The sequence below is a fragment of the Calliphora vicina genome, chromosome 3 (genome assembly GCF_958450345.1).
Source record: "Calliphora vicina chromosome 3, idCalVici1.1, whole genome shotgun sequence".
In the NCBI taxonomy this organism is placed as follows: Eukaryota; Metazoa; Arthropoda; class Insecta; order Diptera; family Calliphoridae; genus Calliphora; species Calliphora vicina.
The window spans coordinates 74,661,509-74,685,895 of record NC_088782.1 but is presented as its reverse complement, the minus strand read 5'-3'; the positions used below and the strand labels follow the sequence as shown (position 1 = coordinate 74,685,895).

The 24,387-nt window shown below is 29.4% G+C and overlaps 1 protein-coding gene and 1 long non-coding RNA gene across 2 annotated transcripts in view; both read left to right on the top strand.

Annotated features, from left to right (window-relative positions):
• Positions 1-9,579, top strand: part of LOC135954549 (uncharacterized) — an 82,839-nt gene extending 73,260 nt beyond the window's left edge. Inside the window, exon 3 of the long non-coding RNA XR_010576264.1 lies at positions 7,427-9,579. This is a non-coding gene — a long non-coding RNA (uncharacterized LOC135954549). The remainder of the gene's footprint in view (positions 1-7,426) is intronic.
• A 207-nt stretch (positions 9,580-9,786) lies between these two features.
• On the top strand, positions 9,787-12,984 carry FMRFaR (FMRFamide Receptor). Its single transcript, XM_065504013.1, has one exon. It carries the CDS (start codon positions 9,841-9,843, stop codon positions 11,506-11,508), a length of 1,668 nt encoding a protein of 555 aa, XP_065360085.1. The 5' UTR covers positions 9,787-9,840; the 3' UTR covers positions 11,509-12,984.
• The last annotated feature ends 11,403 nt before the right edge of the window (positions 12,985-24,387 follow it).

The following is a 24,387-nucleotide window of genomic DNA, read 5'->3' as shown; positions in this document are numbered from 1 at the left end:
TAAATTTATTATTATAACTCCGAAACTACTGAGCCAATTATTTAAATTTTAACTTTTCTAAGTTTACCTCAATCATATCGAACTAACCCTTTTTGAGTTATCATAAATTATGTGGAGAAACGTATAAAAAAATTCAGAATTTTACAAAAAAAAAATTAAAAAAAAAACTTCTCCATAGAATTTAAAATTTGGACCATATTTGTACTACTGGAACCACAATACTGTTACGTTTTAACCTTTTCAAAACGCTGGTTTATTTCCTTTAAATAAACCGGATACTTTTGATTGCAAATAAAAGCCGTTTAGTAGTTTGAAAATTGTAACAACTCTTTATTTATTTGAAAATGTACAACAGAATTAAATAGTCACTAGTGTATTCAATCGATTAACCGTTAATCGGTTAACCGATTAATTTTGGACGGTTAACTGTGAAATTGTCGATTTTCAAATAACAAATAAACCGATTAATTTGTGTCGATTAACCGAAATTCCTTTTTTTTTTGCACTTTAAAAATTTTTTTTTATTTATTTTTCCGTTTCAATTCAAATACAAATTTCAAATTAAAATTAGATATTATTTTCTTTTTATAAAAGATTATTTCAGAAGATCTCACTATAACCCTAAAAAACTCACACATTGCTCATTTTCTGCAACAACGTCATAATTCAAAAAAAGTCGTTTCGAGAAAAACGTCTTTAAATATTTTATGAAATTTTACTATTTCTTAAATAAATTTTCAACAAATCATGCGATTTCAGAAATATAAATAGTAGATGTTAATATCTTTCTAATCTGTATTTAACCCAAATTTGTACTTATCAAATATGCGAGAAAACATGAATTTGAATTTTGATGTTTCCAACAAAAAAAAACACTCTCACACAAAAAATAATTGACTTTTTGAAAACTGATGGAACTATATGAATGCGCATATTTTGTATTACTCAGTTCATAAAACACGGATTTTGAGTTATGACGTTATTGCAGCAAATATGCGATATGTTTACAAAAATGATCTCAAATACATTATTTGCTGTTTTTTTATGTTTTTGTACACAAAATTCGTTGTTGTATTTTCAATTTAAAATGAAAATAGAAATTATTCAGTTAATCAAATAGCGTCTCAGATAAACTGACTAACGACTGGAACCTCTGCCACTATTTATAACACTGCCATCTGCACTCTAGATTGCTCTTTAACTGTCAAAGTTCGAATATTCTAGATCTTACTAATACATACGCCATCTGTGGTGTACTTTCTACAATGTTCTTTAACTGAATATTCGAATTCGAATATACGGTCGCAGCAAACAGCGTTCAATGTTAATAATGCCCACAGATATGTTACAGTTTGCTATTACAGCACTGTTATTTGAAAGTATTATGCTACTTTTAAATCAGCCCTTAAAATCGTTATATTTGAATTCAAGTACAATTTCGTAACAATACATTAAAATTGTGTAGTGGTTTAAAATGCCTCTAAAATTTTTTTCATTTTCGTTGCCCTGTGTAATTTGCCTATTCAAATCAGCTTTAAAACCAAAGTTAATTATTAACTTTAGGGCCTGATTCAGAAACACAACCTTCCGGTTGTATGAAAAACACTGAAAATTTATTTGAAAACTGAGTGATTTTCATACCAAAATTTTATTTTTTCTTCATCGAAAATATATTAGAGTTTTTGTACATTAAAAGCTTATACTTGCTTCCAAATATAAACAATTTTTTAAATTCTTTAAAAGAAATATTTGGGGAATTCAAACGGTCTGCTATTATGTCGTATTGTCATAATGTCGTAAAATATTTTTTTAGTTTAAACAAATTTTTGTTGGGTTTCAAACAAAAAAGTTATAAACTAATAAGACTTCTTGAACTATGTTTATTGTTTTGTCATAAAATAACACTTTTTTTGTTTGCAGCTCAACAAGAATTTGTTTAAACTAAAAAAATATTTTACGACATTATGACAATACGACAACGGTCTGCTATTACCGTTTGAATCCCTCAATTATTTTTTTTAGAATTTATAGCGCACAGCTCTTTACTAAACAGCTACTTTAAATAACACATACGTTTAGAATCGGTCACTAACTTGCAAATAATAGCTGTAATTTGTATTTTGTGTGTTTTCAGTTTACTTAGCAAGAAATCCACAAAATGTTTGTGTTATTAATTGCTCATGTCAAATGCAATTTTTTATTTCCCATATTTTCTCCAGTCATGCCGCCATTTTCCTGAATAAATTAGTTTATAAAACTTGTTTCCTTTTTGTGGGCTTTAACATGTAAGGAAATATTTGGATTTGAAATACATGATTCTACATTTATATAGACTTAAGCTCTTTATAACAAACAGACTTTAATAAATTCAAAGACGTATTTAATACAAATGTGGTGGCAAATATGAATACGATGGAGACGATGAACATGAATTAATTCAATTCAATTCGTTTCAATTCAATTATATTAATTTACATACATAAATTACAACGTTTGTAAATTTGTCTTTATTCCATCGCTTTTCTGCGTTTAATCAACTGTAACTGTAGCGAATTGATTAAAGATGGCGATGAGAATGAGAACGATGACTGACTGCGATGATGATGACGACGATAATTATGATTACATTGTTGGCGTATAGGTTTTTGTTAATAACACAGTGATACAAAATTGAACGAAAAATATATGCAGGGGTTCTCATGTAGATATTCTGTTTGGTTGGAGTCTATAGAGTACGGAAATACTTTTAGTTTTTATACCATTCAACATGAGTGCCAATGGTAATCATTCCGTTTGTAATTTCTGCATTTTTTATTTGCGACCCCAAAAAGTATGTAGTATATTCTGGATCGTTATAGCTAACGGAGTCGATATAGCCGAGTCAGTCTGTCCGTCTGTATGTTGAAATCCACTTTCCGTAGCCCCCAAAAAATTACATACATGATTCATACATCAATATATCCGCTATAGAACCGGTTCGGATTATATTTAAAATCGAAAAAAATCGGTCAACAAATGGTTGAGATATAAGGAAAAAACCAGGACCACCTCGATTTTTGATCTATATATAGATTACTAAGTCATTAATATAGACAATATTGACATGTAATGATATATATTTCAAAGTCCTTTGCAACGACGTATATAAGGCCAACCTAATCGGTCAAAATCGGAAAAAAAATGTTTTATATATTTCACTAATAAATTAAAAAAAAATACAAATTTCAATTTTGTTTAGGTACCTAAAACTATTCGGCATAGCCGTATATAGCTCTTATAATTGTTTCTCGATCACTTCGTTTTAGTGATATAACTGTATGCTTAAAGTTACAACCTCAGAACATCACAAATAATTTCTTTGGAATTTGAAACAGAAAAAGATATCTAAAAATCGGCTGGAAAATGAATTACAAAAGTTTAAAGTATAGTTTAAAGTCATTTGGCCCCTTTTTCGAGAAAATCGAAAAGTCCTTGGAGAAAATCTATAAATATTTACTATTTTAAGATCTCATATAGCAATACAACTGAATTGCTATATGAGAACCCCTGCATATTTTTGATGTAATTAATAAGGATTGTTTCAATAATGATGGTGGTGTCTTTGCTGTGGTGTTAATAATTGAGATTATAAAGTTAGGGATGATAATTAGAATTAGTTTATAAAATATAATTATTCTGGCATAAAGACCTCCAAAAAAGGAAAACTTACTCTAATTAATTAAACGTTTTAATTCAATTAGTGTTTGATGTTTATTCATATTGGTTAATTTGTGGTTTTTTAAGTTTTCATATTCATATTGTATGAATTTTTTTTTTTAGCGAACAAAATTCATATTTTTACATCTTGTGGGCTTTAATGAAATTAATTATATATGGTAACTGTTGTATGAATGAAAAAAAAAACGCTGACTCCTTTCTAATCACAATTTCCTAATGAAAGAAATTACTGGCCTAATAACAATTTACGTAAATGAAAACGAAAATGGGGACAATTTTCTATTGTTTCTTTGAAAGTTTATTTCAATTCCTGCTGTGTAATTACAAGCCTAAAGTTTATTTTTTTAGTTTTTCCCTTGTTTTCGTTTTATGGATTTTTTACGCTTTCAGTGAATGTATAAAATGTGCCAATAGGACAAACGGCTTTAATATTTCATACACATTATGAGTCTGTCTAAGGCTTTAATTCTACTGAGTTGGTGCCAAAGTTTTGTAGTTAAACAAACAAAGAAATCAACAAAAAATATAGTTTCCAGTATGGCTGGCATCGACTAAATACAAAGTATAAAAAATAACAAAAACCCTCTACAAACATTGCACACACCCATTTAATCACTTGCACATTTTCCCAGATACGCCGTATTAAATAGTCCATCCAAACATAAAAAAGGACCAGTCAGTCAGTCCATTTATGTACATACTACATACAATAAATGTTTAAGCATGAACTGATTTGTTACTTTTATTTCAGTTTTTACTACATACTGTCTTGTCAAACTGCCTGTGGCTGTCAGTCTGTTTGTCTTTCCTTTTGTTAGTCAACCAGTCAGTTAGTTAGTCCTCTTTAGTTTTTGAAATACTGTATGTTGTCCATTGTGTCCAATTTGTCTGGTTGTGAAATTCTTTCCCATAGTTTCAGTCTATATGGAGAGAAATGTACTAGTACGTAGAAATGTGTTTTTTATTCTCTTGTTGGTAAAGGTGTTATGAATGTGGATGTGTGAACGTGCCTAAGGCCAAATTTTAAATGAAAAAAATGTTAAATTCTGAAAATTTAAAATTTTAAATAAATAAAAGGAATTTTATATAGTACAAATTTGTATTCTAAAGTAAGTTTGAAAACAAACGTACACGTTCTAGATCAATTCGTATTTTAGCGAATAATTTAAGTTATATTTAGGAAAATGTTACTTATTCATCTTCCAATTTCTTTAAATTTGTTAGAGCGATTTTTGTTTACCTTCAATTTATTTGTATTGAATTCTACCACGAAGCCAACATTTATAAGATGTTTAAAGAGTAATCCTTATATGGGATTAGGATCAATTGTATACCGATTTTCACCAAATTTTGTAACATAATTTAAAACTAACATATTTATGCAATTCTGGAAGGACATTTGTAAGGATTCTGGGTGAAAAACGTTTTGGTGTTTTTTTGCTCTGATGATGAAGCATTATTTAAATTAAAGCTTTTAGACGATCACTTTTGTGAGAGTGACCAAAATTAAATCATTCTCCTTATATAATACTTTTACTGACTCAAAAGTATGTCGTAAAATACCAATTGTTTGTGGAAAGTTTTAGCCTATAGAACTAGTTATTATACCCTACAACACCATAGTGGGAAGGGTATATTGGATTTGTGCAGATGTTTGTAACGTGCAAAAATATTTTCCCAACAACCACCTTAAAGTATACCCATCGACTCAGAATCACTTTCTAAATTTTACTTGTGTTTTGTTATTCCTAAAATTTTGGTTACAATAACAAAACACATGTAAAATTTACACTCAAAATACTCGCTTGAACGCACATACAATTTTCTGAAAATAAGCGAATTCACTTAATTGTTAATAAATTCGAAAATAATCTATCGATTTTTATGATCGATATCTCATTTTGTTCCTTCGCGATAAAAAAAAACAAACAATTTCTGCTGTTTTCGATTTTTCAATATATTTTAAAAACAAAAAAAATTTGATATTTTCACATAAAAAATATATTTTTTACTTCAATTTGTTATTATAACTCCGAAACTACTGAGCCGATTAAAACGCAATACATATGTGAAAATTTGTACAAAGCACAGGGAAAATGCTTTCAAAATTCAATTAATCGAAAGAAGAACATTTAGTACTCAATTTTATGTACATATATCAAGCAAAGAAGTTAAATTTTGTGAAAATGAGCGAATTCACTTAATTGTAAATGAATTCGAAAATAATCAATCGATTTTTATCTTCGATATATCATTTTGTTCCTATTACATGTGGCTTTGCGATAAAGCAATAACCCTGAACAAGTTCGGCTGTTTTCGATTTTTCATGAGTTTTTTAAAACACAAAAATTGCTATTTCCACGTAAAAAATATATATTTTGCTTAAATTTTTCCGAAACTACTGAGACGATTAAAACGTAATATATTAACAGATTAAGTAAGGGTTATGTAAATTTAAACTTTTCTAAGTTTACTTCAATAATATCGGACTAATCGTTTTTCAGTTATCATAAATTATGTGGAGAAACATTTAAAAAAATTCACAATTTTAGAAAAAACTTCTCCATAGTATTTAAAATTTGGACCATATTTGTACTAATGGAATCACAATACATCAAAATTGCCTGTAAAGTTTTTTTTCGATTTAGTTGCCCTGTGTAAGTAATCACATTTGAATTTTTGTGTACGTAGTTACGTCTGTTTGCATTTAAGGTAACGATTTGTAAAAAATTTTGGCTTTCTAGGTCTCCTCGTATTTTAATTGTTTTTAAACCTGGTACGGACATTTGGTTCTGTTTTGGTTAGACCGATTTTACCCATTTTCAACACCAAACAAATAATTATCACAGAAAACTCTAAATTAGTTTTAATTTAAAAACATTTAAAAATATTGGGATATTTTTCACTTTAGAAAAGCCTGGGATTTGAATTGTGTTGGAAAACGCCATAATCATCTGGGCGTGACAATTAAGAAGAACTTTCTTTTTTAAAAATAATCTCTGATGTTTCTTTTTATGAAATGATTTATTTTGTGTACACATTTCATAATATATTAATTAGAATTTACATCTGATTGATTAAGATCCATATATATATTTTTTCAGAAAAAAGTTTATGTTCTACTTTGCACATGTTATCATTAATTAGTTTATTCCACTGTCACTTGATATAGATAAAATATGAAAAAACTTGCAAAGATTTTTACAATGTAGTTCTTATTTTGTTAACATTTTTATTCGAAATAAGTCCTAGAACACTAATTTTTTTCCACATACGAAATATCAACTATTTTTTGGATATTGTTTCACATTTCGGTCCATAACTCTGGTTTTACTTGAGCCATTTTGGACACGGACGGACTTAACTAGATCATCTTAGAATTTTATGAGGACCCAGAATATTTATACTTATTGCGATATGTTAGAAACGGAATGGCAAAATCAATTTACCCCCACCCCACTCTTTGTGGTGGTGGGTATAAAAAAATATAAACTAAAATAACTTTAATCAAAAGCCTTCGTTTAATCATGCATACAAATGTTGACTTTGCATTAGTCAATTGCCCATTACATATTCATTTCCTTAACCAAAAAGCAAATAAATCTTTTTCTCTCTCGCTAAAATAAAAATAAACAAATAAATAAATAAGAAAAAAACTTTAAAAATAATTGAAATTTTTTTTTTTTCTCTCTTCCACATATTATTGCAGATAATTGAGCACCGTGTGCAAAAAAGCGAATAAAAAAAGAATAACACAACGAAGAAGAAATATAAACAGCTTAACGACTTTTTATGGAGGAATATAAAACAAGAAAAGATATAAAACCAAATAGGAGAAATCAACAAAGTCTTAATAACAATATTACTTCCTACCAAAAATAAATCCACTTACATCACTGCTCACACACACACACACAACAACCAACCCACCCACCACATCCTTTATTAGAAGAGCAAATACACAGTAGAACGAACTGATTGCGCTTGAATGAGTGGGTTTTAGAATAAAAATATGTGTAACGATGGCAAATGTGAAGCATAAACCAACAACTAACTAAACCAGCACCAGTGGGAAAAAGGAATAACAACAACAACCTACAACTATTAAACAAGGATAACGGCAGCCATTGAAATAAACAAACAATCGAATACAAACAATACGAATACACAACCACATACAATACAACAATACACACGAATACAAACTAACGAGGAGTCCCATTGTTTTGCTTTGCTTAGTTCGGCTGTGGGGTCGAGCAGAGATCGTGTGTGAAGAGGTGAACGAACATTAGCAACACTACCAAAGAGAAGAGAAAAAGAGGTGAAAAGGCAGCTTTTAACAAAAGTTCAATGCAGTTTTATGAAGAACAGGTTTATATGTATGAATGCACGTTTATGCTCAAGTAAAGCTTCCCTATTATTTAAAGACAACAACTACACTCTCTGCCTCTCTCACACACAGCTATGGTAATAACGGCTCGTTAATTTTCCCGTTAGAATGCGTGTCAATGTATGTATGTGTGTAAATACATGTAAGAGACAAGTACATATGTGTGTGTGGCTGGAATTTAAATGAATTGCATGTGTCTAAGTGAGAAATGGTGTTCAATGCGGCTTAAATCAAACATGCAAACAGCATACGACAACAATTCACATGTGCAACTATAAAATATTGCAACTGGGTTTTGCAACTAACAGTTTTTAGTATTTTAAACTCAATTGTCCTGTAACAAATAAAATATTCTACAACAATTTCTGCAGTTACATAAACACGTAAACATTTAAATGCTCACACTCTCGGCACTATTGTGTGTATCTACAATAATAATAATAATTAATAAGTGTTTAAATGAAAATTTGGTAAAAATTAAAAATCCACTGCAAATTAAAACTACACCACTGAGAATTTTAATTAAATTCTACTTAAATACAAAACAGCGACAACGAGCCACAGAAAAAATATTACAATAGTTGACAATAAATGTCTAGAGGCCACAAAATAAATGTTAAACTATTTAGTTTCGCCAACAATACTACTCGACTGCAATACAAAAACAAAATAGAAAACTGAAGGACAACAACAGCAACAGCCACAGTGCTGAAGTGAAAGATAGATACAAAACGAGAACAGTTACAACAAAATATAATAATAGAATTTAACTAGAAATGCCAGGAAAAACATAAACACACGCACATACAGAGATTGTCAATGGAATGCATAAATTGCAAGTCAACATCATCAGTTCACTTGACAGCAAAAATAATAACAATAACAACATCATCATCATCATCAAGAGAACAGAACAATACAATAATATTCAAAATCTACAATACTTAGTGACAGCAAACAATATTGCATTGCAACTAAAAACGAAAGAAAAAAGAAACTAGCAACATTTTATTCTTAAATATCAAATAACAAGTTTTTATCCTAAATTGGTTCGCTTAAAGAAATTACTTTCAAAGAAATTCGCATTTTCCCGCAAAACTCAAGAAAACTGAATTAAATAGAGAGAGAGAATGAATGAAAAAAAACATTCGCATAAAATATTAAACGAAAAGTTCTTAAGTTTCCAGGTTGTATTTCTTTAAAGAAATCTCGCACAATTTCTCAAAAAGTAAAAAAACAAAATAGAATAACACATTGAATATTTAACAAAAAAGAATTCAAAATAACTAAAAGTTGGAAAGTGCTAAGAGATTGTTGTGATATATAGAGTTTTAAGAATAACTGTTAGCTGAAATTAAACAAAGTTTATTTTTTGTAACTAAAACAAGTGAAAAGCTTTAAGCTTATTGGCTTAGTAACTTTTATAACAAGGAAGCTTAAAGTTTGTTTTTTGTAAAAAGTTAAAAATTAAATTTCCACGAATTTGAATATTGTTTTTAATAAATTACACTAATTGTAAGTAAATTTGTTTCCACTTTCAAGCTAAAATAAAGACCCAAAGTTATATTAGTTAAATACCTCCTAAATAATATTAATTAAACTCAAGAAATTGTTAAGAGTTAAGAAATAAACTAAGAGTTAAAGTTATTTATAAATAACCAAAAATCTAATCAAAATGTTACAAACACCTAGTTTATTTATATAGAAAAAGTCATTAAATATATTCAAAACAAATGATTGAACTAAGTACTACGGATAACGTTTATCCGTTTCTAATGCGTAAATTGCAAATGCTTCAAACATCCACAATATCACAACCGTTACTGCAACAACAGCAACAAGTGTTACCACCGGCTGGTCTCGACAACGATAACATTGGTGAATTCGATTCGGCACCCATCTCCATACAAGACTTTATCGATAGTGTGCAGGTCAATGCGAATTCCGCTTACACCACAAATGACACATTCTCAGCGGGACTCGGCGGCAACAGTAGCAGCCAAACGTATAGTGCGAATTTTGGTAATCAGACGTTGAATGGCACGTACCCCGACATTTATGACCAACTGGCCACATATATACCCTGCGAACAAGTCTACAATCCAGACGATCACAATACGATAGTCGAGTTTTGGGTATGTGGCATCTGTCTGAATATAGTGGGTGTCCTTGGCATCATAGGTAATGTTATATCTATGATTATACTGTCCCGTCCTCAAATGCGTTCTAGCATCAATTATTTGCTCATTGGTTTAGCATGCTGTGATACTGTTTTAATTATAACGTCTGTGCTGTTATTTGGCATACCGTCCATTTATCCCTACACCGGACATTTGTTCCTCTACTACAATTACATTTATCCATTTATATCGCCGGTAGTCTTTCCTGTGGCCATGATATCGCAGACGGCCAGCATATACATGACGTTTACCGTAACGCTAGAACGTTACGTGGCCGTTTGTCATCCGCTAAAAGCCAGAGCCCTGTGTACATATGGACGTGCCAAAATCTATGTGATAGTCTCCATCCTATTTGCCCTACTCTATAACATGTCCCGATTTTGGGAGGTGGTAACCATCGACACTAGTATTCCCAATAGTACGGTGGTGTTGCACTGTGTGCGGCCGTCGGAGCTGAGGCAAAATCAAACCTATATTACTGTGTATATATTGTGGTGTTATTTCATAATTAACTATGTCATACCGTTTCTGACGCTGGCCATACTCAACTGCCAGATTTATCGGCAGGTGAAGAGGGCGAATCGAGAACGCCAACGATTGTCGCGTTCTGAAAAACTGGAAATCGGTTTGGCGACCATGTTGTTGTGTGTAGTGGTAGTTTTTTTCGTTTTCAACTTTCTGGCCCTGGTGCTAAACGTGTCCGAGGCATTCTACAATTTCATTGATCATTCGCTGGCGAAAATCTCCAATCTATTGGTGACCATCAACAGTAGTTGTAACTTTCTGATATACGTGATATTCGGCGAGAAGTTTAAGCGAATATTCCTGTTGATTTTTTTCAAACGCCGCCTGAGCCGCGACCAGCCCGATCTTATACACTACGAAAGCTCAATATCCAACAATGGTGATGGCACTTTGAATCATCGGTCTTCGGGACGTTTCTCGCGACACGGCACGCAACGTAGTACTACCACCACCTATTTGGTAACGGCATCGGGCAATAGTACATTGAACAATGGTCGCCTAATGAAAAGTGCCAGTTCGCCCGGTGTCCTCAAGATCAAACGTGGTCGGGCACCATCGCCCGGCCCAGTCGTCTACTATCCGGCGCGGGAAGTTCAACGCACCTCCTCGCCCATAATGATGATGTCGAATAACAATACTCCCTTAGGTTGTGATTGGATTGATACCAAAAATGGTCAAATGACCTCAGGCTTCTGAGATACGGACGCGCTTTTCCAGCTCAGCACTGAGCATTTCAAATATCATGTAAATTTCAACATAAACTCTAAACATTTAATTAATTAATCAGCTGAAAAACTAAAATTTTGTTTAATTATGTTAAACTTGTAGATTTTAGAGTTGTATTTAATATTTACCTACCATCTACTTGAATTGTTTAAACTGTTAATTATTTAAGAAACAACTGAATAGCTTTAATAAATATCATAGATATAGATTGATACATTACAGAACCACCCAAAGATAAAAATAAATAAATGTAAAATATTACTTGATGATGAAAGAATAAAAATTACAAATTATGTAAATAGTAAAATGTTAAATAAATTTCTGATTAATTTTGTGCCCTTTAGAAAGTAACAAAATATTTTTATTTGTTTAATGCACTTTGGTCCAGGCAATTGTTAATTAATTGATTTCTTTTCACACAATACTGTTCATTTATGGCATTCATCCAGCTCATAAAGGAAAAATAATTAATAAATTTATTTATTTATTTATATTTTCTGTTGGTTTAATTTATTTTCGTGGGTGTTGTTTTATTTGGTTTTTAATATGATTAAATTTTAACGGAATCCATTAAAAATAATTAAACATTTTATTAATGACTGTCTGTCTGTAACGATGGCAAAATTGTTTTCAATTTTTCGAAATATTGTAATAAAATTTAATGCATTAACATTATTTAACTAGTTAGTATCAATAAAAGACAATGTATATACTAAATTAACTGGATATTTTTTTATCAACTAAAATACTCTCGCATCCGCCTTCGGTTAAACAGATTCAATTCTGAGAAAGACTAAGAGACAGACACAAATTTGTTATATTTAAGTTTAAAGTTCAAATATAATTTATCAGGATCAATAAATTAGTGCAAACAATTTTCATTGCAATATTTAAATCCTACTCTGGAAATAGCCTTTACAATTACAATTCAAATTAAATAAACAAAAACTAAAGAAAATAATTTAATAATTACTTGTTCCGAATTATTTGTGCAACTTAATCCACAATTCGTATTTGGTAGCATTTTAAAATGTATCAGAAATTTTTGGCTGCAAGCCTTACGATTCAGTTGCAATTAAATCCTTAAGAAAACACACATTTAAATTTTATTGATTGAAAATCGTATAATATAGTTTAATTTAATATAATCTAAATGTACACAACTACTTTATTTTAATAAGTTTATGTATTTATTTATTTCTAAACATTATGTACATAGTATTCATACTTACATGGATCATACCAGTCAGAGAAATATTGAGAATAACGAAATTTATATATGATATATGATTATTATTATTATACAAATATTAAATATTATGCAATGCTGTATGTATTTTCTATTTAAATTTAAATAATTTATGATTATAAAATAATTAATAAATGAGAAAAAAATGCAAATTAATACCTAATATATACATACAATTTCAAATGAAATTTATAAAACGTGTTTGAATTTTTCTTTCATATAAAATGTTCAGTTCAGTTCATATAAAATGTTCAGTTCGGTAAGTAGGTATCAACATTAAACAATCATAAGGAGTTGTGTCAATTACATTGCTGCCAGTGTCCTGTTATGCCAACAATTAGGCACGTCCCTTCAATATCCTTAATTGTTGGCATAACAGGACACTGGCAGCAACGTAATTTACACAACGATTAACGACTCTCACAATTAAAGTTCACTTGATACTTCAAAATAACTACATACTTGATATGAGAGATACCATTCCACTGTTCTGATCCTACCCATTTCTATATATTTTATGTACACTGGTAACAAAATAACTCATTTACAGCTTCTCTTAACTATTATAATTCTCCAGATATACGTAAAAATAATGTTTCAGACAAAGTTTGAAGAATCTCGAAATTTTAGTTAGCCAAATATGCAAAATTCACTATGTACTTTGTATGGACGGTGCCAACCACATTGTTTCGATCCAGACCATTTTTAGCTAAACTCCGTACTGTGATAAAAATTGATTCAAACAAAGTTTAAAGTCTTTACAATTATAGTTCTCAATATATTTAAAAAATAACTATTTACTTTCTATCGGAGGTGACTCACTCCCTGTTCCGATTCTTATAATTTTTTGTTAAACTTCAGTGATATGAAATTGATTCATATAAAGTTTGTAGGAATTCGCAATCATACTACTCCTGATATTCGAAAATAACTATCTACTACGCCCACTAATCCAATCAAACCCATTTACAGCAATGCTCCGAACAGTGCACTATAGCCGAAAAACCCCAAGTAGCGGCAAAAACTATTTCCCGACAAGCTAGACTCACCAAATATGGTATGCATGGTTCTACTGTCAAAATATTCCATTTGAGTAAAAATGGGCGATACACGCCCCCTTTTTTTGTATTGAGCCGCCCATAAGGGGGATTTTCGAAAAAAATAATGCTTACTCTCTAATACTCCCTCTTTATAATTTGATAGATACATTTCTATAAACTTTAGACAAAAGTTTATGAATTTACCTTTTGCAAAAGTAGCATTAAGTCGTGAGTTTGCAATTATTTGCAAACAAATTTTACATGGCATTAAACCTTAGTCTCCCACGAACAACTACATGTAGGAAACTCCATTAAAGGTTGTTATCCACGGGAGTTCTACTCCACAAAATACATTAACACTATTCACAATTTCAAAAAAAAGATCACCCAGTAAAAACATCAAAATAAGTTCTAAATACCAACATTTACGAAATATCTTTACAACAGTTACAAATACACACCTCGTGTAATAGAATCCATATTCAAAGATTTATTTTATTGAAAGTATATTTTGGAAAACGACGATTTATTTAATAAAAAATTATACTGCTTCACAATTAATAAAATGAATTAGAATAAATGTATATATTATCAGAATTTTATGTCTAATTATCGGTTGTCAACTGTCATTATTTGTATTTATTTTTTCTTTCCAATATGTTGGCAATAGAACGTGATAAAAAAATTTAAAAAATATGATGTTGGAAAATCAACTTTTTGCCGCAAAATTTGGAAATTCTGCCATAGTCCAGTGATAAGAAATTAATTCATACAGAGTTTAAATACTTTTACGATTATAGTTCTTTAGATATTCGTGCAAAATTTGCAGAGTTCCACAATTATAGTTCTAAAGATATTCGAAAATAACCAATTACTTTGTATTGGAGGTGCCACACACCCTGTTCCGGTCTGTCCCATTTCTGGTTTGTCTTCATGCACTCATAAAACACTGTTTCGTATAAAGTTTGAAGACGGTCACAATTATACATAGTTCTACAGATATTCAAAAATAAATATTTACTTTGTATGATAGGCAGGGTTGCCAGATACCAAAAGTCTAATAACTGGACGATAGAAAAATTTACCTGGATTCTGAGAAAATAACTGGACAATTTAAAAATTCACTTATAGCTTAAAAAAGTTAAATTTTATTTTAAGAAACATAACAATTAAAATTCAGTCGTACGTCATAAAGAAGTGGCCACTTAAAATCCGTACGCACTGTAGTAATTAAAATGGAAAAAGATTTACGTAAGTTTTTAACAACAAATCTACCTACAATGAATTGCAAGTCATTATGTTTAGTTTTAAAAAGTGTACGCACAATGGAAAAAGAAGCTAGAGAAAAGATTGTACACAAATATCTAGAAAATCCGACTTTGTCGGGTTATAAGATAGCCAAAATCTGATTTTCGACAGATATCAGATCAAAAATTTTACATCTCGGCAGCTCGAGGTTATGTGGCCTTTAAATATGAATACGTAAAATTGAACAAAAATATTAATTTAGCAGGCAATCCGCAGCTGCGGTTTGAAGAGTCAAGCTTTTCAGACATGTTTTTAAAGAATTTTCAGAATTATATATAAAAAAAGAGTTTGGAAAAGCAATTGCTGTCATTTATAAGACATCACACATCTGATACAAAGTTTTAGCCAAGTTGTCATTACTCAAATACAACTATGAAGTGGTATAATGAGAATAATATTGATGTTATACCAAAACACATCAATTAAACAAATTGCCCAAATCTTCGTCCAATTGGGATATATTGGGCAATTGTAAACGTAAATTGAAAAAGAGTGTAGGTACAGTAAATAACCAGATTTTGATGAGAAAAAAGTGGAATAAATATGCTGGGATAGCGGTAGAAGTGGGGAGAAAAGTTGTGCAACTATTAATGGAGGCATAAAAAGAAAAGCCAGAACATTTATTCGCAATAAAGACACATAAACCTACAGTTATATTTTTTAAAGCTTAATAAATTACCTTTAATTTAATGTATGAAATGTTAACATATGTTGTTTAATCCGTACGGATTTGAAGTGGCCACTTCTTTATTACATACAGGTGCATGTAAAAAAGTAGAACTATTAGTTTGTATTTTGATTTACAGAATACAGTAACACCTTAGTTGTAAGCAACAAATTTTGGAAAATGTTGCAACTTTCATCAAAATTTAGCCTTATTAGACCGAAACTTTTCTTGTGAGTATAGATTATATAAAAGTCCTTTCACAAAATGCATTGCTAATTGTTGTGGGGGAAACAAACGAGATCAATTTATATAGATTTTGTACGTTATTTTTATCGCATTTCTTATCAATTGGAATATCTTTCGTCAAATTACATCGCAGGCTACAAAAGTTAGTGTACAACATGTTGTCAATTGAGATTGATATTTGAAATTTGAAATTATATCGTTGCTCTAAGTATGTAATATCATTTATTAAAAACTGATTTGCTTCTACTTTGAAAGTTTCTGTTTCGTGAGAGGAAATCTTTTTATAGTTACAACTTTGCTTCCATAAATCTGAAATTCATGCATAAAATACAAATATGCCTCAGACAAACCTTTTTCTTTATATTCTTCAAGATCATTGATCTTATCAATCTCTGCTATACCACGATAAACAAATTTCCAGATAACTTTTCGACAAACTATTTTGGCTTTTTGTAAAAACTACCTCTTTACTGATGGCTAAGAATATATTAATCTGTCGATTACTGGCAGAGCAATATTCAATACTAGCAAACATGAAACAATATTTTAATTTTTCATTTATAAAAGCCGAAGAACTAAATTCATTTAGGGCCATTATTTCATCCTGTCGTTATAGTTAAAGTTACCTTTTTCTATTGCTTAAAGTTACCTTGTCGTTATAGTTAAAGTTACCTTTTTCTATTGCTTAAAGTTACCTTTAAATATAACGGAAAGTTGTAATAATGGCCCTTAATGTTTTCATCACGATATTTTCCAGAAGAACTGTCAAATCATTTAAAACATTTTTAACACATATTATTAATGTGACAAGTATAATTTTCCTTTATAATTTTCTTGTTTTCATTTTTAAGTTTTTGAAACACCGTAGTTAACAGCTGCGTTATATATGGGCTAAGTCTGCGTGACGAACGTTTCATTAGTACACGTTTTCATATTTAAATATGAACATTTTTTGGTTTTTCAAATAAGATACCTCCAACGTATACTATACGCTATAGTGAGATTTAAGTGCAATTCCAAATGGCATAAGACATTTCCTTTTAATTGACATTTCTTGCGAAATAATTGATCGCAAAATTTTGTGACGCACGTTACTTTAAAAGTTGAAGTGTTTATTCGTAATTTTATCGAATTTGGCATAATAAAGCACACAAAATCTTATTCCTAAAAGAAAGATGAATGAAAGAGAATTCTAATATAACTTATTTGCATGAACAATCATTTGCCGTTTTTATAAAAAGCCGAGAACATTTTGTTACGCACGTTACATGACGCTCGTTACAAATTATCCAGATGCTAGAAAATTACCTCCTTTTCCGTGAGAAGTTGCGAAAAATTCCATTCAAAGTGAAATTACTCAATTGTATCTAAATTGAATGGTCAAAAATATAGCTGTCAATCGAACCATCTTGTTAACATTTCAGTAATTATAAAAACACATTAATAAATTCAATTTGTTTGTATAAAATTAAGATATCTGACCTAGTGTTGGATTTGGTAATCATTTTTGTATGAATGACCATCAAAATACATTTATATATAAAATATAATATACATATCAAGTCTAATATTACAATTAAGAATTCCAAGTTTGATTCATTTAAACATTTTTTTGTTGGTAGACTGTTTCTGGGACTTGCCCATATGCTGTAATTTGTTCAAGTTTCAGATTATTATACCCTCCACCACCACAAGTGGTAAATTAGGGTAAACATAAGTTTGTCATTCCGTGTGTAACATTGACAAATATTCATCTGAGACCAAACAAGGTATATATATTATTGATCCTTGTGAAATTCTAAATCGATTGAGCTATGTCCGTCTGTCCTTCTGTCCGTCCGTCTGTCTGTCTGTGTAAAACACTCTCACATCCAAAATACTTAAGTGAAATATATACCAAAATATTTATGATTTGTCCAAGCAGTTTTGTATTTAATATCAGTAAAATCAAATCGATAGAACCAGGGTTATGGATCCAAATGTAAGACAACCTCCAAAAATTTTGATAATTTTCACAAGTTTTTTATGACTTAAGCGAAATGCTGTCAAACTACATATAAAAATATTTGGAATGAAATATATGAAAAATAATTTCGCAAAAGCGAAAGAAAACATGTGAAATACATCTGCCAGCCTTACTTTTTCCACACGAAATAACATAAGCAGCACTTCTTTTGAACGAATTTAAAACCAACAGATTTTCACAAATATGAACAGAGTACTAGGCTTTTGGGTAAATATGTTGCTGATAATACGATGAAATTTTTCACTCACTATTTATAGGATAAAAGGTCAAACGGTTTAGTTTATTGAATAAACCGAAAAAACCGAAATTCCGCAATAAAATTACCATTTTAACAAAAACCGTTTACTCCATAAAAATCCCTTTTGTAAATTAAAAGTTATAAGCAATTGAATTTTCTAAATTTATTATAAAATCCTACTTTTTAGTCAAATAATAAAAAGGCGCATATTGAGTCACCCTGTTTATACGGAAAATGTTTACATAGAGACATAAACATTTTCAGGAACATAAGGTTCATAGGTGTTAACTTTAATATAAGTATTTAAAATTAAATATTGGCGGCAAAAAAAGGGCAACACTGTGCGCCGTAGTTTTTTTAATAATATAAAAACAAAAAAAAAATGAAAAATGTTTGACATTTTATTGCAAATTAAAAAAAAGTAAAAAAGTTTTTGATTTTGCAAAAAAAAAATCAAATATTTTTTTATTTTAAATTTTTTTTTGAATGATTGAAGAAAAATAGCTATCTAAACTATTTGTGACAAATTCTGCTATATATAAAATTTAATAACTTTGAATAAACTCGTTTGCTATTAATAAACTTAAATTAAAAAAAAAAGATTCGATGTAATATTTATTACTTTTACGTCTAAATTCCTTATTTTTTGTCAGAATTTCATCGCAGATACCTCTTTTAAAAAGTTTTGAAATTATCTATTTTTCTGTTTCACCAATTGTTACAAAAAATGGCTGCAAGGTGGTGGTAATGACATTTTTCTTATAAATTTAAGAAAAAATTTAGACCCACTCTTGGATGAAAAAAAATCAGAAATAAAAACGTCGTAAAACAAGCATTATACAAGCAATAAAAAGTTCTTTTTCGCCAAAAGTCGATTATGAGATATTGCTAACTATAATTTAGGCGTTAGTGATTAGTGAACATGGAACCTCACATACAAAATAAATAAATATTATCATATATCTTTAAGCTTTGTATGAAGATGTTTTTTTCATCTGAAATAGAATATTTTTAAAGAAACTGCTTCTTAAATATCTGTTATTTTCTTAGATATTTTATAATAAAATATAATATATATAAGTTTCGCTTTCGGTATTCGAAGAAATTTTGACCGGTCGGACTATAAATTGTAATTTCAACAATAAAATCAAATTTGTGAAATGTCACTTACGATAATTTATCGCTAAGGGCTCTGTATGTTCCCTTACTTGTTTTCCGTTTCGTTTTAATTTGTACACAAATGTTTTACTTTCATGTTGTTTTCTTTAAATGGAATTTTTGATAAACCTGTCCACAATTTGTTGTTGTAATGACCCTTTAAATGAAAAATTAAATTCATTTATTTTTGTAAAACGATTTTTTGACATTTTCCTTTACAGATCCTTTACACCTTTGAATAAATTCTTTGAAACAAAAAATGAACGTATCAAATTCAAAATGACTCTAGAAAATGTTGTTTTTATACATAATTCTTTAAAATAACAATTTTTCACCATTGTCCTGTAACCTTTAAGTAGAATTGGAATGTTTGGCTAAAGGATATAAAGTTCTTGCTAAATCGAAAAAAGTGAAAGGAAAAGAAAAACTACAAAAAAATAGAAAAAAATAAAATCTATCCCATAAATAAACATATTTTTTTAGAAAAGGGATAAATAAAAGTTTCATTATTTGCGTTTTTTATTTATTTTCTAAAAGAACAAATATCCCTTGGCAACAACGATGAAGGAAATCGGTATGATTATTTCATGGAAAACATTGATTAAACTTCAAGTGTTTTAATTTTTAAAGAAACCTTTTCCTTATGTAACGAAATAAAAAAACTTTAGCATTTTTCATTTGGTTTTTTTTATTTTTAAATAATAAAGTTTTGACGTCACTTGTTTGTACGTATTTATGTGTAGATATACTCACGTTTTGGTTTTATTTATTAAGTAGTATTTAACAAATGTTCCATTATTTTAAGAACTTTTAAGGATTTTGTGAAATTTAAAAAAAAAACAGTTTAAGACTATTAAGTGTTCATAATATTAATAATAATAACTTTTTTAGGGTCAATTTGAAATTGATTTTACAAATATGTTTAAAACCAATTGAGCACAGCATTCACCATCCAACTGTGAATCAAAGCATTTTACTTTAAATAAACTAGTGTTCAGCCATTGTATTATAGTAAAAAAAGTTCTTCCCTTAGGACACTTTACTGGAATTTCACTAATTCATTTTCATTTTAGTAGTTGAACAAATTACTCATTCCACATGTAGTAAGTATGCCATATTAACTTACTATAAATAAACTTGAAAAAAATGTGCTACGTGTGGTATGAGTAATGGTTTTATTTAATTCTTATTTGTTGGTGTGTATACGATCTGAGGTACAAAATGGTTTGGGAATTTTTTTTAATTTTATTAAAAAAAAGAAGATTAACATTTATGCAAAATAAAATTATATGTATAACAAAAAAACCAATTAGAACCTTAAATCAATACTTGATATATTTAATAAATATTTTTAAAAGTATCTCATTTAATTTATAAAAATTAATAAGTTCGCATAAACTTATTAACATTCAAAGTTACTTGTGGATGTCAATAAGTTAATAACTCATAACGGTTGTGAGAAATATTGTGGTAAATGGTGTGAAAGGTTAAAATTCTATGACAATCGTTTGTGTGTTTATGATATGTCTGTTAGTTAACTTTTAACAATAAAACCCTTATCAAATTTTACAGCCCTTTTATTTGTCACTAAATAAAATGTGACATTTGTGGTTAAAACTTAAAATGGTTGGTGGTTTTCCAACATACATACATATCGCTCAGTTGCGACAAGAGTATTGTAACTAAACATTTGGAGTATTTGAACTGAGTACAACAAAACATTTCCTTATCTTTCGAACAGTTTTATGGTTTTCGGAGATTTATTTATTATTATCGGTATTTTATTGGCCACATTTTTGGTTTAAAGCGAGAAATACATGACACCAGCAGGCTGGCACAATCAAGATCTATGCATATAACAAATACAATGTTCGAATGCATTCTTAAAACAATTAAAAAAGTATATAATACCCTACTCTAAGTAAAAAAAAACAAAAAAAATATTTTTCTTTTAAAATTTCAATAATTTATTTTCGTGAATAATATTCGCAAGAGGATCTTATATGGGAGCTATGAACAATTATGGACCGATTGCCATGAAATTAGATCATGTGATTTATGTCCATATGGGCAATTTCATATCATCGTACGTGATATTTGTACGCCTATGGAGTGGAATAGATTTTGCAAAAATAAGAGTATCTGAAAAATAATTCGGTCTTTATGTTCCATTCAGAAGGCACTATATTTTAAAATAATAAAAAGTTCTTTCGAAAAATTATTGTCAAAAATATCGAGCGAAATAAGGTACATCGTACGTGACATAAAACGGAAGTCATTTTGAGGTACATGTAGAAATATGCGAACATTTCGAATCGTGAGAGGCGTTATGTTTTCTTTTAATTTCTTACACTAAACGAAAGAGGAAAATATTCCTTTATAATCCGTTATATTTAAATAAAAACAATCTTTGGATGATTTTATAATAAATAAAATTTAATATCGTACATGACATGCCGTACGTGACAGATTTTTATCTTATAATAAAACAATATATATTCTGTAAATATATGTAGTATACAAAAAACTAAAAAATAATAGAAAATATACATTCGGTTTCAATAAATAATTTTATAATAGCAAATAAACAATCAGATTCAAATATTTTAGTGTTTTCTCCTATTCCAATCATCTTGAAAAAAAATTTCAAGGGTTTTTGGGTTTTCAGTCGTGGTAGTCATTCTCGTGGAATTGCTATTTCTGTTGAATTTTATGTGTTTAAAAACAATTTTAAGAGATTTGTATGGGGGCTAGGTGAAATAATGGAGCGATTGCAGTCAGTTTCAAAAGGCTTGGTTCTTGGGCCAAAGAAATAATATGTACCAAATTATATGTCTTCAAAATTGTGACCTGTACTTTGCGGACAAGGTTTACATGGACAGCCAGCCAGCTAGACAGATGGCCGGAATCGTTCCTTGTGCCAAAATATGCATAAGCTAAATTTTCTGGAAATATGTATCTTCAAAATGTCGACCGAATAATGTTTCGAACGCATAATGTTTCTTTTGTGCTCAGTAGGTTTTGATATGAATTTGTATAAACTACACCACCATAGCACAGGGGGCAGATTCGAAATTTTTTGGAAATAAATCTGGCATTTCTAAACTGCTGGTCCGAGCGGGATAAAATTTGAATTGGTCGTACCAAAATGTTCTCCGTAAAGAAACTTTATAGAAAAACATAAAATTGATATACGTTCTTAAAGAAAGTTGTTTTTTAATAAAAAAAAAGAGTTAAGTCACCTTTTTGTCCAAAAAACAGCAAAAATATACTATTTTTATCCCGCTCGGACCAGCCGTTTAGAAATGCCAGATTTATTTCCAAAAAATTTCGATTCTGCCCCACTGTGCATAGTGTGGAGGGTATAATGCATTTGAACATATGTTTGTAATGCCAAAAATATTAGTATAACACTTTAAAGTATACCGATCTGTATTTTGTGTTTTGTTTTTGTCATATAAAAAGCATCACCACATTTCAACGTATTTTTTATCTGTAGTTGAACATTGAGACACATTTATTTCCCGTGTCAACACCTCTTTTAATTTTATTGAAAAATTGAATGAACTACTTCATATTATAGGTGTGTTCGCGTACTTTCCAGTAAAAAATATCAAGTAACTTTATTTTAGAGAGTAAAAATAAATAACTCTCAATCTGAAAAATAACAACAAAAAGTACGTCAACAACAATTTTTAAAAAGAAGTTGTATTTTATTATAAATCAATTTAGAACGTCTGTTTTGTGTTATTTTATTTCTTTTCTTTGCAAAACTTGTAAATTATATTAATTTCAACATTTTAGTTTTGTTTACATTTAAAATCACATGTTTTAAACATATTTTTTATGTTGATGTTCTACATCTAAAAGTTTTTAGAAGTAAACGTACGGAATCCCGTAACTTCCAGTGATAATTTGTATAAATTATTACAAATAATCAAGTACACAAACACAACAAATATGTATCAGATATTTTGATAAAAAAATTGTATATGGACAATTCCATTATGTCGCACGGGATCATCGTACACATTTAAAGTGAAAAAAAGTCAAAATAAATCGAATTTTTAGTTTTACAAAAGGCTTATTTTATAGCTCTCAATTAGCCCTATAATTTGTGCTAATTTTGATTTTGGGCAAGTTTTCATTTTCAAGATAATTGCAAAAAACCGAGGAATTCGCACGGGACAAATACAGAAGTCAATTTCACGGCCAACCATTCGAACGCCAATTTCAGCGAAACCAGAGGCAATATTTAAATGTAACTAATTTTTGAATGTTGTTCATTGATGTCACTTAAAAATTGTTTTGATTTTACGCAAAAATTAGTTATACTTTTTTTTTTAAATTAATTTTAATAACAGTCGCACGGGACATGTCGCACGTAGTATCTTAGCAAAAACACTAACAATTTTGTCATAACGGAGCAATAACAATAAAAAATTATAATTTTTTATCCTGACAACCATTTTGACGCTTATCATGCAAAAAATTTATCAAGTATAGACATAAGGTAAAGTATTGTACATTAGAGTGACAATCAGTTGTATGGAAAAAAATTTTTGTTAAAATTTTGAAGAGTGCCGGGTGGAATATTGTGACACTAGGCCTAAATGTTAAGTGCTGAAAATTTGAGCCAAATCGGGCAACGATTTCTGGACGCGCATCGAGGTCAAAGTTCAGATATATGCAACATTTTACTGTTAATATGGAATAAATAAGTGAAACTCGTTAACTTTCTGCATTGTTTTCTAGAAATATGTAGATTTATTTATATTAATGAATATTACATTAAAAAAAAATTTTTTGAAATTAACCCTGTATCTCCTTTGGTTCAAAATGACCCAAAAACTGTATTATCGCCAAAATTAGAGAACAATGCAAATTTTTCAGTTTTTGAAAAAATTTTGCTACTAA